Below are 14947 nucleotides of genomic sequence, written 5' to 3'. Positions count from 1 at the left end.
CTTCAGCCAATGAAGTCCAGGCATACCTTAAATTCATTTAATTTTATTCTTTCTTCAGAATTCACACAAACTGCAACACAAAACTTTATCTGATGAAAGTTTACTTGAAGTGGACCTTTAACCTTGAGTTAGTCAGAACTTTTTGGGCATTTTAAACCACTGATTCACTGTAAAATGTGCTTTTTCTCCAGAGTCCCAGTTTACTGTCCTTACTTATTTCACCTTGTGCTGTCATTTAGTCACTCAGTCTGGGTTTTCTACATTAACAAACATTTTATATTTGTCCATCTGACCAGAGACCTTTGACCAGTAAAGTCTTCCATTCAGCTTAAATTGGTGCCAACATGGTCAAAAGTTTCTTGGCTCCATTGGCCAGGTTTATAATCTCCACCTGGCTATGCTAGCTCATTTCTTGCTCTTCAGTAGGATGCGTCTGAAGGTGAGGTTGATGCGAGGCAGGAGGACCTTCTTGCGAACAGGAAGGCTGTGGTACCAGAAAGTGTTGGTCGGTGGGTTCATGAGGAGCAGGCTTCCAGGAGCGAGCTCCAGCTTCACAGGTTCGATCTGTCGGCGGCTCTGTTTCCCCCGAGCATCCCTGTGCCGGAAGATGAAGTCTCGTGCCGCCCCGAGAGAAACGGAGGCGATGGGACAGAGGGGGTCCAGCTCCTTCTCGTCATCACGATGCTCACCCATGTGATCCTGCCCATCTTTGTACCTGGTGGAGAGAAGAACACTTTCAGCAGGGAGTCTAACGTCAAACTGAACTCCGCAGCTTAAATTCAGCCATTTCTCACCTGTTGATCAAGACAAAGTTGAATGTCTGTCCTGTTGTTTTTATGACAGCATCCCGAATGTATTCCAAGGTTGGAGTCCACGGGCAGGCTAAACGTGTCACCCCAGAATAAGTGTAGTTTAGACCTTCATCTCCATATGATGCCTGCTTCCTCGGTATATTGTACACCTTTCCAAACACCTGGACCTTCGCTTCTTCTCCTGGAACAAAAATAGCCAGGATCACTCAACTACACTGCTGCTGCTGGTCATAACTTTACAGAAAAGAAAAGGACTTGTACCTGTTGCGTACACCACTTCCTCTTCCAGCAGTTTAAAAAGGCAGTCTGCTTCCTTCTTAGAGAAGAGCAAAGCGTAGTCACAGTCCAGCCCCTCTGCCTCTATTTTTTGCCAGGGAACAGGATTAGAGAACTCTGCTGAAACTGCATCCTCATCTTCCTCAGCATCCTCTTCCTGCTTCATCCTCTCATCTCTCTTCAGTTTAATCTTCTTCCTTGGACTTCTTGTTGTGGCATCATCAGTGCAAGATCGTTTATTCACAAATGTTTCCATTGCAGAAAGTAACCTGTTGTCTGCGCCGCTCTGAAGAGTTTAATTTTGGGGATTTTTAGACCTGGATACAAAAGAGAAACAAACATTAACATAGATTTTGACATTTACATAAATGGAAAAAATTATTCTTAAATTTTGTCTGATTTAAGTAGACTGGTTTATTATATTTCTCCTAATATTTCAATTTTCAAAGTTGAAATATGTTCTGTTTAGCTGTTTTGATCTAAAGACTTATTAGAGTTTGGTCAATGGGTTGCTACAGTTATTTGATTTTCAGTTAATGTGCTGAACATTTTCTTATTTCGTTGATTAATCATTTAGTCTATAACATGTTAGAGAATATTGAAAATGCACACAGGCAACATATTCCCTGAGCCCAAAGTGACACATTAAAACTGCTTGTTCTGTACAACCAACAGTTCAAAATGCAAAAATTAATCATTTTACTATCATATTAGACAGAGGAAATCAACATATTCTCACGTTTGAAAATCTGGCACCAACATATTTTAGGCATTTTTGGCTTGAAAAATGATTAATTGGTTAGCAAAGTAGTTTACAACTAGTTTTAATTCAACAAAGCGGTGTAAACAACAAAGACCATGACAATAAAACATCATACAGTTTTGAAAAAATGTCTTATTTCTACAATAAAATGTCTTCCAGATGAATGCTAGGTGCTGCAGTGTAGAAAACACCTAGATGCAGAGTGTCTTGAACGGCTCTCAGCTCATTATCATAACTTGCTTTCGTCACTTTGTTTCGGCGCGAAATAGTTTAATATCGGTGAGTTTTGGTGTTCAGAGGAGCCCACCGCTGCTCTGCTCTCACATTAGCAACTTAGTGAACTTAATTAGTGAACGGACGCTGATAACGCCAAGGTGTTTTTCAACAAAATGATTGGACAGAAAACTATTAACTCGTTTTTTTCGCCTGTCTCGAAAAAGAGGATTTCTGCGGATTTAAATGAAACGGAGAATGATGCCAAAGACTCGGTGAGCTCATTTCTTTAAGACAGTTTCAGCTAATATTAGTCACATGTCTAGTTAATTAAAACACATGGTTGTATATACTTAAATACAACTCACAGTGTGCTTGTAAGAGAATTTAAACGCTGAGGTTTCGGTCATTTCCCGCGACACAGTCAGCGTAATCCAAGCTGCGTTCACAGCCACCACGGTGTTCTTGATTGTTGTAAAAAGTGCTGTGCACAGCTACCACAACATGACAATGTTTGTACTGCACTGTCGACGATTTCTGAAACCATTTTATCCGGTTGCTCGCTTCTTACCTGTTGTGTATGTTGCTCAATACACTAAAATTTTGCAGAAGAAGCCGAAGTCCTCGGCGGCGGAGCCAGAGCTGTCCAGGCCGTCTTCCGCTCCTCTGTCCCCGGAGCAGCTGGACAGGATCGCCCGTAACAAGAAAGCCGCGCTTGAGAAACTCGCTTCCGCTCAGACGCCTACTGGGTTCGGGGAGAGCTGGAGGAGAGGACTGTCCGCTGAGTTTGGAAAGCCGTATTTCAAACAGGTGAGAGGACGAGTCGTCGAACTGCACATGGTGTCGCTCCTGTTTGTTTTGAATTGTTTAACGACTTGACATCTTTTCCACAGCTGATGAGTTTTGTCTCTGGCGAGAGGAAAAGCCACACAGTGTACCCACCTGAAGAACATGTCTTCACATGGACACAGATGTGTGACGTCAAAGATGTGAGTTTCAACAACATTGACTTCAAACTGTAAAATATTCTGGTCAGCTGTATGGTTACAGTTTTATCATATAAAGGCAAAAATGGCCGCAAGCAGCTGTATTAGATCTGCAAGATTTGACAAATTATAACCACTGAATCTGATTCTTTTCTCACTGTTGCCTCAAAACCCTTCATCCTGACAAACTCATGCACTAAACAGACAACAATCCTACACTCTCTGGCAAGAGTTAAAGGATTTAATTTAAAAGTTTCAGTAAACTGGAAAAATATCAGCTACAAGGTTTCTACCTTCAGTCTAAAGATGACAGTTCAGACTCTTAAGAGCTTTCCATTATATTACCATTAAATGGCACTAGGACTGCAATTACATCACTTATTTTCATTATTGATTAATCTGCAGATTATTTTCTTGATTAACTGGCCCTTAAAATGTCAGAAAATTGTGAGAATTTTCCATCACAACTTTCTGCAACTCAAGGTGACGTCTTGTTTTCTGCGACCAACACTTAAATCTAAAGATAGTTTGTTTACTATTACATGAGAAAAGCAGCACATTCTCATAATTGAGAAGCTGTAACCAGAGTAAGTTTTGGCATTTTATCTCGGAAAATTAATTTTTGATTACCAATAAAAAAGGCTGATCATTTTCAGTCAGACAACTAATTGGTTAATTGTCTCAGCTGTAATTGTCACAGTTGCCTCACAGTAATATCCTTTTCTGTCTCCACCTGCAGGTCAAAGTGGTGATTCTTGGCCAGGATCCGTATCACGGTCCTAAGCAAGCACATGGATTGTGCTTCAGTGTTAAAAGACCAGTACATCCTCCACCAAGGTAAACCTAACGTGTCGGCAAGCTGCTTAACTCTGGACTAGTCTTCTTCTAAATTCCAAATCAGGCAGTACTGATTAATCTGTGTTTTATATACTTATCACTTCCTGGTTTCCAGTTTGGAGAACATGTACAAAGAACTGGTCTCGGACATCGAAGGTTTTCAGCACCCTGGACACGGAGACCTAACCGGATGGGCCAAACAAGGTACTTTTTCAAAAGCAGTCTGTGTGAAACACAAAAGAGCTGTCGGGCATCAACAAATCTGCCATCTTCATCTGTGACCTTGTTCATCAGGTGTGTTATTGCTCAACGCTGTGTTGACGGTCCGAGCGCACCAGGCCAACTCCCACAAAGACAAAGGCTGGGAGACCTTCACTGACGCTGTGGTGCAATGGCTCAGCAACAGCCGCGAAGGCCTCGTCTTCATGCTGTGGGGATCATATGCTCAGAAGAAAGGAGCTGCAATTGATAGGGTGAGTTTACACAGTTTTAAGAAAAACAAACACTTTGAACCAATTCTTTTTATGTTTTTAATGAATCTAAGTTTCTGTGCTCTCGGTTTGTAGAAACGCCACCACGTCCTGCAGGCTGTGCATCCTTCTCCCTTGTCTGCTCATCGTGGGTTCTTTGGGTGCAGGCATTTCTCAAAGGCCAATGAGCTGCTGAAGAAATCTGGAAAGTCTCCTGTGAACTGGAAGGCACTTTAAGTTGTTATGAATGTCAGCTTTTCTAACGTATGTTGATTAACTACAGACCAAAACCTACTAATAAGCTTTTCCCAGTTTCCTGTTTCAGCAACAATATGCACAGAGTTTTCTTTATAGAAGAGTTTGTGCTTTACGTTGAATGTTCTTGAAAGGCTTTTCCTCAAACTGTTAGGATATATATTAGTATCATCTGCATTTCTTGTCAGTTTCAACATTGTAAATATGTTTGTGTACACTGTTGGCTTTTTTTTCTTTTAGAACTTTTTTTAAAAACCTTTTTTACTGAAACGTTGGCTACATTAAAGTGGTTCTAAAAAGTGGATGTTGTAGTTTAATGTCTCAATACTTATAAAGTTTGCTCAGTGCAGTCTGATCTAATAAAAGTTCACTTTCTCAGACACAAATAATACAGTAGGTGCTGTCAGTGCTTCACAGCAGAATCTCGGGGCTTTTTGCAGTTTTTGTGAATAAACGAAACAATGAAAAAAGTTAATAGAAAAGGTACTTAAGGTACTGTTGAAGTAGAGGGATAAAAACATAAACTTGTGTGATTAGTAACATTAATATTGTTTGCATTCCATTAAGTAACCTGTTATTGAACATGCTGCCTCACTGCCACATCTAAATCAAGTGAGGTGGTGATTAATGTTTTAATTAGTTTCACCTGTGTTTTTTGTGCATGACAAGTTGATATGTTTGCCATTTCTGCCAGGTCTATGGTGTTATTAGAAGTCAATGTGCTGTGCATTCATTAACAAGCCAAAAACAAATACACTTTTTGGTATGTGATGACACTTTCAGGTCTGTCTCACAGTTGCTGATCAAGCTGATATACTTATTATATATAGATATTATATATCTATTATATCATAGATATAGAAATAGACTGCTTGCTGAATTCAATGTTTTCAGTACCAACTTGGTACAACAGATATAAGTATCTGTGTTGCATGTTGCAAGTAATGTTCAGTGTTGATGAAAACCAGTATGTTTTACCTAATGTGATGAAGTTGATACATCTATGTATAGGCCCACTGAATAAAAGCAAGTAAATAGAAATAAGCATTAAAGGACCCTGCACACCTGTACAGGTGTTATTCTGGTTGATAAGACACATTTGTGGGTGTATATAGAGACCCTTAATTATAGGGTTTTTGGGTGTTTAGTAGCTGACATTTATTTTCATGTTTCTCTGTCTACTCTGCAAATCAGTTTCCTCTCGGCCATAATTAAAAACTTATTTAGACCCTATGATACAATTTCTAGTAGGAACATTGAGTCCTCAATAAATAGAAACAGATTGAAACAACAGCAAGGCTACAATAACGATATGCAAACGATTTTTTAAAAGTATAAATATATAAATAAAAATAAAATATCTTTACACTACAAGAGTCAATGTATTGAGATCCAATTAGATTTCAATACATACCTAAACATTGTACCGTAAATCATTTATATATATTGAGACCCTACCAATGAATCATACAGATGACCCATGTGGTGGCAAAAATAATTAAATAAATAAATAAAAACACAAACACTAGTAAACTGCGACATTTGATTGATTTGACATTGATTTGACAGTTTTGCATTGGCTGGTGTGTTTCCCTCTCCTACATTCATTGTGCATTTTATCACTTACATTACTACTCGACATGTCAGCATTTCATACCAGAATAGATAGATAAAAGATAAATAAATTAACTTCAATGAGCAAATGTCCATGATTGGCTGGCTTTGGTCTTGACGTCGACGTCAGGGCGTGGCTCCACCACGGACGCAGTGACGTCGGCGGAAGCCTGGCAGAGTTCCTATTCAACTTCGACCCTCATCTGTTTTTGTATCAGTGATGTTTGTGCTGTTAAAGAAGTAACAATGCCTGTTGCGAGTTTACCAGTTCGTGACGCGCCTTTTCATTTCCGGTTACTGCAGCAGTATCTGCTTCTCCTGAAGAAATATCCAATTCTTACCAAGTCTGTAACGAGGTCTGTAGCTTTGTCACTGCCTTCGTTTGGTCTGTTGATGCTCTGCAGCCTGGTGCTTTATTTGCTACTGTCGTGTTTCCTTAGTTTGACAGTTAATAGACAAGATTTTTCAATTACTGAAAAAGCCAAACAATTGCAGCTAATTCAATTAAGTCACTGTTTGCCGTATTTTTTAATGCCATGTGGTTATTTGTGGATAGTTCTTGCTCGTTGACTTCAAAGTGTTTCTTTGATCACTTTGTTTGCACTGACCACACACTGGCCTCTTGTCTCAGCTGTTTGGCTTTAGCCAATCAGCATCTGCCTGCAGAACCTCCCCTATTAAATGACCCTGACACATTAAATAGTTATTATAAATGACACTATGTTTTTATTTTAGCAGAGAACCATAAAATGAATCTACCTGTTGCATGTTATGATACAGTTGTGTTTGTGTGTCCTTGATATTTTCAGTGGCATCCTCTCGGCTTTAGGAAATCTTCTGTCTCAGATTGTAGAGGCAAGAAAAAAGGCCAGAAATGGAGGCTTGGCCAGTGAGATTGATGCAGCTGGAGCGGCACGCTATGCCATTTATGGGTGAGACTCTATACAGAAACTGTAAAACATATCAACTGTGGTGCAACATAATTACTTCATTGATAGCAAAGAGAGAACATGTGTTCCCTGTTATAATCTGTGTATCTTAAAACTGACCTCCCGCCTACACATGAGCTGTTTGCCGCACATTCAAAAAGTCATGTTTTCTTTTTTGGTGGTTTATGTTATACCTTGTTGTCTATTTTAGGTTAATAATTACAGGACCGGTGAGCCATTACTTTTACCAGCTGATGGAGGTGTGGATGCCCAGCACAGACCCATACTGTATAGTCAAACGTCTGCTATTGGATCGGCTTTTTTTTGCCCCTGGCTTTCTGCTGCTTTTCTACTTTGTTATGAACATCCTGGAGGTGGGTCATCTCAGACACTTAGCTTCCTAATCACCTCAATTAAAGGGGCAATCAAGTCAAAAGTCACAATTTGGTATTACACCTCTGTAAAGTTTGGAGAGATTTTTAAAGAAGGAATAGTCAAATTGCTGAACTTAAAATCATTTTCCATTATGTCCTCCCTGTCTGGTTAATGTCCATATCTTTCAAACCCTATCCCAGTTTGTAACACTTGTTTTCTCTTATAACTTGTGTACTTCCCATGACTAGTAAACAGATTTTTGAGTGTCCCTTTAAATATGATTTACTGCCACTCATGTAATGTTTTAACCTGAAACATTTTTATATTTACAAAAGATGTTGTACAAAATTGCACATGTAATGTAAATATAAATATAAAGTCATTCTAATCTGTTCTCAGGCTAAAGGGTGGGAAGACTTTGAAAAGAAGATGAGAAGAAGTTACTGGACTGCTTTGAAGATGAACTGGAAAGTTTGGACTCCCTTCCAGTTCATCAATATCAACTTTGTGCCTGTTCAGGTATGAATTTCACCGGCATGATGTCATCAAACACATGAGTCAGATACTCACACCTCTTGTAATCTTCTTTTTTCTGCATGTGTTTCTTTGTCTGTTTTTGCTTTCAGTTCCGTGTGCTGTTTGCCAACATGATCGCCTTATTCTGGTACGCCTACCTTGCATCGGTGAGGAAATGAAGCCTCCCAAGATTTCTTCACGGGAAACGAATCTGGAGGAAAAGTCTTCTTCACTGTGTTCATCTCTCTGGCTTGTGAATGCCGGAGAACTGAGATACTGTAAACTGTTCCTAATCTGGACAATAATTTTCACATACGGTAGCTCCTCTGATTAACGTCAAACAAACCTGTTCACTAAGTTTTAATATGCTGCTTTGATATTTTGGATACATGACTGTTTTAATAACAGAACTGAATAAATGTAGTTTATAATTAACTTTTTTTTACAGAACACTGTCAAAATCTGGTGTAACAGTGAACCTTGAATTATTTTACTGAGACTCTTTTAAATGTTGGAATAATGTAAAATGTATACAGTATATTCACTACTAAAGTCTTCTAGTGGTTTGTGGTCTGGCAATAAACAGGACACACATCCAACAAGAGGGTGGAGGAAGGTACGTACAGTGGTAGATCAGTACTCAGATCCTCTACTTAAGTAAAAGTACCAATACAGAAATGCAAAAATACTCCATTAAAAGTAAAAATCCTACATGAAACATCTTATTTAAGTAAAAGTACAAATGCATTAACAGCAAAATATAGTTAAAGTATTAACGTAAAGGTAGTGGTCTGGTCCCTGTAACTGATATATTATTACATATAACATGACATATGTGGTCTTAATTCAGGGTGACAGACAGACATCAGTCATTCACAACAGGTGCAGATTCCAACAACATTTTGAGAAAAACTCTTTACAGAAACTGTCTCTGTGGGTGACTTGTTGGTGCTGCAGGAGCTCTGTGATTTCCCAGCAGCCTTCAGTCTGGTGGATGAGCGCGGCTGGTATCATCTGCACAGGGCGGCGGTTCAACATCTGGTCCTGCTCCTGGTCACAGTGTTGTACAGTGGATAAGAGGTCCAAACTTTTACTTCATAGTCAAGAGGTGAAAAAAACAGAGCAGCTGCTGTTAATGATGCAGGTTTAAATTTGACCCTTAAAAAGTCATTTCAGTTTATCTCCGCCTGCGGCTCAGTGCAGATCTAGAAGAAAAGAGAGTGACTGAGGGAGGGAGGACTGTTGTGGAAAGATAAAGACTCTTCAGTCTAGATCTCCGTGTGCCACAAACAGTCTCATTTTATTGAAGCCTCAAGGGAAGAAGGAAACGCACAGCTCTACACAACAAGACTCGCTTTCAATTCTCCCAACTCTGGGTTGGCAGTTGTATCAATTTATGCCCTTTGATTAGAGATTCCCTGACGTCACCGGTTACTCCTTACTCATACATCAGAGATAAGATGGGGATTACCTTGAAACTAAGAAGATTCATTGTCTCACACAGGACCCCGGAAGACACATGTATTTCAAGCTTGACCTTTCTTCTCCTAAAAGGGCTACATTGTAAATTGTACTTGAGTTTCATTCAGGTTACTTACTTGAACTTGTGAAAAAAATTAAACAAGATCAATCAATAACCTTATATATTTTTGGCTCACATTCCTTCCCTTTGACACTATGTGCCAACAGTCTACCTGAGAAATGTCACTCTGGTCATTGTGTGTACAATTTACACACTAATCAGTGAAGATGCCTAAAACATTAATAGTGACTGAAGATTAAATGCTGGTGGCATCTTCATCATCCTCACTATCATTCATTGATGGAAGAAGTATTCAGATCCTAGCATGCTATCCTAGAAGTACCAATACAGCAACGTAAAAATACTCCACTACAAGTAAAAGTCCTGCATGAAATCCTACATAAAGTAACCTTTCACTTGTCTAGGCACAAAAGTCACTTGTCTGGGTAAAAATGACAAATATTTACTTTTTTCATTTTGTTTGCAAATGCAGAATTCAGACAAACAAACAGTTTAAAGCATCCAAACAGTGCCAACATGTAAATGATTCAATTTATGAATTTTTTTGAAGCCATTACTTCTCTGTTAATGGTCTTTTCATTTGATCTTGAATTGCGAAGCACTTTGTGAAATCTGTTAGGTAAATAAATATAAATATATTTAAATATTAACAATATAGCCTCATCGACGATAGATGGACTAATCAGTCTCTATCTTAAAAGTAAATCTTGATTCTCACACTGTCTCTCTGGTCCTTAATACAGATCAATGTTTGTAATATAACAAAATATCAAAACTGACTCATGGGGAATTAATTTGCTCAAACTTAAAGCCAAATCAAGACAACAGTTTGACTTAAAGATAAATCAGCATTTTATGTTTCCTAATAACTGAAACTATCTGTCAGTTTTAGTGCTGTGTTTACAACAGATACTGAGGTCAACAACCATATAACAGCTTGAGAAAACATCATGTTATTAGAGTTGTTGCGTAGTGTTAGTGTCTGTAATATAATATCCGTAAGTCCATTTATAGCAGATTTTAATCTTGATCTTTGACTTGGATAACAGATTGTGCTTTTAAAAATATATACAGAACAGAAATTCATCTTTCTTTACTTTCTACTAGTTTTTCTTTCAACACCATCACATCCTGCAACTCTTCCTCACTTTTGTCTCCTCTCTCCTGATTCCTTCACTCACTCTGGAAATATAAAAAGTTCTTCCGTTTAAAAGTCTTACAGAGCATGAAGCAGAACTTTCACTTGTATGGTGTTAATTATAGTAATTGTGGACAAACGACACACAGTAGGAATACATCAGCAGTCAAGTTATCCAAACTATCAGCTACATTAACATTACTGTAATGTAAAGCAGAAACAACACTAATGTCAATTTAACAAACTTTAGCTACACTCAAGAGTTTTTGCTACACTCAGCTACTTTCCAATACTGTGTACAATAAATAGAAAGACACCTGTGAATTTTACAGAGATGACTTTATTTAAGCAGTTAACATGATTAATACAAAAAAATAACATAAATTATGAAGCCAAAACAGAAGCAGGAATGAGACACATTGAGGAATGTATAGAATTTTTGAAAAAACAATAAAAAAATAGTTAATTTTAAATATTTGCTCGTCATTTATATTAAATATAAGAATCTATATTAATCTTCTGATACCGGCAGAGTGAAAGTGTCCTCAGCCTCCTCTCAGACGCAGAGTCATGTTGATGGTACTATGTTCTATGACGTTGTAGTCCGCCAGCCTCCCGGTCGACATCTCTCTTCCTTGGTGAATGAGCCTCTGCTGGTCCGCCGGAACCCCCTCTCTACTCTCGACCTTGAGCTTGAAGTTCTTCACAGTCTCGTCGGGTTTGATGTCATAGGTGCTCACCGTCCCCTTTTCGTTTCTGAGGAACACCTGGATGGTAGCGGGCTCGGTCACCAGCAGAGACACCTGGCAGCCAGAGAGCAGACCGTAGGAGCGGATGGTCCTGGAGTCGTCGCTGAGAGTTATTATCTGCCCGTTGACGAAGGTCAGCTTCTGGCTCTGAGGTGCAAATCCCAGTTTCTGATGGATGAGTGTTTTCAGAGATCCCACCGTAGAGTCCGGATGCACGTTCAGGTTCAGGGAAGCCCCGTTCAGCATAGTTATTCTTATATCCATGATAAGTGGCCTGAAAATACATTTTTAAATAAGTTCACTCTCTATACAACTGTGTTCAATTAGTTATTTCAGTTTATTTAATCACAACATTAATAAAGCGAGCTTCCTACCTTGTGATCACTTCTCGAGTCGGTGAAAAACTTTTAAGTCTTCAGACGGTGCAAATAAACAGATGCTCAGCTGTAGATGTGCTGCAAGGTTCAGCTCACAGCAGGTTTTATAGGCTCCCTCAGCAGTGACGTCACCGTTGTTTAAGATTCGTTTTCCCTTCTTTTATTTACTTTCTGTTTCTATTCTTCAAACATGACTCTGCCGGAATGGTTGCAATGTTTTGATCATTACTATGCAACTTTGCCTCAAGCAAACCTTATAATACCTCACTTGTGTTCATCAGAGTTGTTGACAATATGAGGAGATGTGATACAGGTTTGATGAGCATATCTATGGACACGCAGTATTCATGTTTACGGTTAGCGACAGCAAAATGAATTATATAAGTCCCACATCAGTGCTGATCACTCGTTGACATGCAAGAGCTGAGAAATGAGAAATGTACTTTTCTCTCTAAGTGCATTTTAATGCACTGTGCGGCCAACTGCTCTTTCTTTCTTTCTTTCTTTCTTCTTTTTTTGGTTTTTGTTTTGTTTTTTTCTCTTTGGATTTATATGTTTTTATCATTTTTTAAAGGGATTTTTTTTTTTTTTTTTTAGATATACAGTATATCTTTAGCCTGTCTGTTGTTGCACTGCTGTGGGCTTGGAGGAACGGCATTTTGTTTGTTTTTTTTTGTGTGTATACACAAATACACAAGAAAATGACAATAAACTAAATGTCAGGCTGTGTCATCATAAACTAAATGGGCCCTCTGATAGGTGACATCATTCTCTTACCCAAACTTAATGCACCTTTTTACTGTCTTTGAAACCAACCTTCACCCAAAGTAAACAGAGGTGAGGCAGAACAGAAACAACTGTTTGGTTTATAAGCAATGGCATATTTGTAGGAGACCTTTGGATGGATTGATTATGTAAGCGTATATCATCAGATGAATTGTGACTAATAAACACGTCACAGTCTATTTTTAGTCACTTATATGATTTTAGAAATGTTTGTGATGGAAACAAAACAGAAAGAGACAGAAAATATTTTATTTATTACAGTTGAACATTACTAGAATGAAAATAGGACACATATAGATTATAATTTAAATCAAAACAAGGTTCTTGCATTGCTCTGAATATTCACACACAACTACTCACTCACCATTTTCTTAAAATCAAGACTGAAACTACAGAGAGATTTTAAACTCAGCCGTCAGATGAAACTGAAAAACAAAATTTAAATACACAACCAGCAGCTTTTTATTCTCCCTTGAATGTGTAAAACATTTACTTGACAAAACTTTGTTGTTGAAAATATACACAAGAAGAGATGTGACCATAGACTGTATAAAATGATGTAACACAGGCTGGGTGAACATGTCTGAACACGCAGAATTCATGTTAAATGTTGTTTTGAACTATTAGGCCCTGCAGGGGGCGTCAGGCTGTGTCATCATAAACTAACTGAGTCCTCTGACAAGTGACATCATTCTCTAACCAGGACTTAAAGAACCTTTTTACTGTCTCTGAAACCTACCTTCACCCAAAGTGAGCTCGTGAGCAGAAACAGCTGTTTGGTTTATAAGCAATGGCATATTTGTAGGAGACCTTTGGACGGATTGATTATGTGAGCATAAATCAGGATTGTCCAGTTCTAACTGATCATCAGACAAACTGACTGATAAACACGTCACAGTCTATTTTTAGCCACTTGTATGATTTTTGAAATGTTTGTGAGGGAAACAAAACAGAAAGAGACAGAAAAGATTTTATTTATTACAGTTGAACATTACTAGAATGAAAATTGGACACATGTAGATTACAATTTAAATCAAAACAAGGTTCTTGCATTGCTCTGAATATTCACGACACAACTACTCACTCACCATTTTTAAAAAATCAAGACTGAAACTACAGAGAGATTTTAAACTCAGCTGTCAGATGAAACTGAAAAACAAAATTTAAATACACAACCAGCAGCTTTTTATTCTCCTTTGAATATGTAAAACATTTACTTGACAAAACTTTTCTCCAGTTCTTTTGAGCTGCACATAAGCAGGAAAGTGACAATCTGGGCTTCAGCTGACAGATCTGACACATACTGTAGTTCTTGGAGGTCATATCAACTTTCAAAATGTAAGATTAGTCATAAATATCAAGAACAAACTTCAGGATCTTCTGTTTGTTTTAGCAAGGCAGCGTTCTCCTCTCTCTTAGATATTTGAATATTTCCTGTGGTAAGAACATAAATAAGAGATAAGGATCTATTAACCTTACCTTTGCAAACAAAACTGTGGCTGGTGAGACTGACATGCCTCTTATTTGACCTTTGACCTTTTGTAATCTCTGCCGTTAATAAGCCATTTTGTGTTGTTGTCATCATTTATTGGTACTTAAGGCTTTCAACTAAATATATAAAATTTAATATGAATTTTAAGGCATTAGGTCCTCCTGCCCACACATGAGCTGCTGGCAGCAAATTTAGAAACTAAAGTTTGGGGGGTTTTTGGTGGTTTATATTATAGCTTGTTGTCTATTTCAGGTTGTTCATTACTGGACCAGTGAGCTGTTACTTTTACCAGCTGATGGAGGTGTGGATGCCCATGTGGGTGAGATTTTTAAAGAGAGAATAGTCAAAATTGCTGCAGAAGAAATATCAGGACTTTAAGCCCATAATATGAATCAGGCTGAAACAACTCTGGATCCTACACTTCCCACAATGCAACTTAATATCATCTTCCATTAGACCCTCCCTGCCTAGTAAATGCCCATTTCATCAGTCTGTACCACTGGTTTTCAGTTATAAACAGTGCACTCACCATGACTAGTAGGCTGAATTTGATGTAAAATTGATGGAGTGTCCCTTTAAAAAAGATTTACTGCCACTTATGTAATATTTTAACCTGAAAGCTTTAATGAAACCACTTGTAATTTTCATTTGTCTGTAGTTTAGGTGTGTGTTTGTCTGTTCTGAGTGCTGTTTGACAACATGGTCGTCTTATTTTGGTTCGTCTACCTTGCATCAGTGAGGCATGAAGCCTTTCGGGATTTCTTTACAGTGTCTTTGGTGTACTTATGAATACCAGAGAACCCAGATAATACAACC

General features: G+C 38.2%; 4 protein-coding genes across 5 annotated transcripts; 2 read left to right on the top strand and 2 right to left on the bottom strand.

Annotated features, from left to right (window-relative positions):
* Positions 1 to 27: 27 nt before the first annotated feature.
* Positions 28 to 2731, bottom strand: alkbh2 (alkB homolog 2, alpha-ketoglutarate dependent dioxygenase). 2 transcript variants are annotated; one of them, XM_044371517.1, is made up of 4 exons: positions 2636 to 2731; positions 1074 to 1405; positions 795 to 993; positions 28 to 715 (listed from the first exon to the last, which is right to left on the bottom strand). In XM_044371517.1, exons 2-4 carry the CDS (start codon positions 1342 to 1344, stop codon positions 406 to 408), a joined length of 780 nt encoding a protein of 259 aa, XP_044227452.1. In that variant the 5' UTR covers positions 1345 to 1405; positions 2636 to 2731; the 3' UTR covers positions 28 to 405. The 2 variants fall into 2 exon arrangements, with proteins under 2 accessions (XP_044227452.1, XP_044227443.1); XM_044371508.1 differs by having other exon boundaries at positions 2433 to 2667.
* unga (uracil DNA glycosylase a) lies at positions 2102 to 4914 on the top strand. Its single transcript, XM_044371497.1, has 7 exons — positions 2102 to 2339; positions 2674 to 2874; positions 2958 to 3053; positions 3790 to 3887; positions 4003 to 4091; positions 4182 to 4360; positions 4454 to 4914. The coding sequence occupies exons 1-7, from the start codon at positions 2241 to 2243 to the stop codon at positions 4592 to 4594; spliced, it is 903 nt and encodes a 300-aa protein (XP_044227432.1). The 5' UTR covers positions 2102 to 2240; the 3' UTR covers positions 4595 to 4914.
* A 1481-nt stretch (positions 4915 to 6395) lies between these two features.
* Positions 6396 to 8481, top strand: pxmp2 (peroxisomal membrane protein 2). The gene is made up of 5 exons (XM_044371484.1): positions 6396 to 6582; positions 7036 to 7158; positions 7367 to 7529; positions 7930 to 8049; positions 8157 to 8481. The coding sequence occupies exons 1-5, from the start codon at positions 6473 to 6475 to the stop codon at positions 8223 to 8225; spliced, it is 585 nt and encodes a 194-aa protein (XP_044227419.1). The 5' UTR covers positions 6396 to 6472; the 3' UTR covers positions 8226 to 8481.
* Positions 8482 to 11047: 2566 nt separating this feature from the next.
* Positions 11048 to 11963, bottom strand: LOC122995977 (polyubiquitin-like). The gene is made up of 2 exons (XM_044371457.1): positions 11851 to 11963; positions 11048 to 11750 (listed from the first exon to the last, which is right to left on the bottom strand). Exon 2 carries the CDS (start codon positions 11738 to 11740, stop codon positions 11273 to 11275), a length of 468 nt encoding a protein of 155 aa, XP_044227392.1. The 5' UTR covers positions 11741 to 11750; positions 11851 to 11963; the 3' UTR covers positions 11048 to 11272.
* Between the last annotated feature and the right edge of the window lie 2984 nt (positions 11964 to 14947).

This window comes from Thunnus albacares, chromosome 2 (assembly GCF_914725855.1).
Source record: "Thunnus albacares chromosome 2, fThuAlb1.1, whole genome shotgun sequence".
Taxonomy (NCBI): Eukaryota; Metazoa; Chordata; class Actinopteri; order Scombriformes; family Scombridae; genus Thunnus; species Thunnus albacares.
Note: the sequence above shows the minus strand (reverse complement) of the source record. Positions and strands in the feature narration are given on the sequence as shown.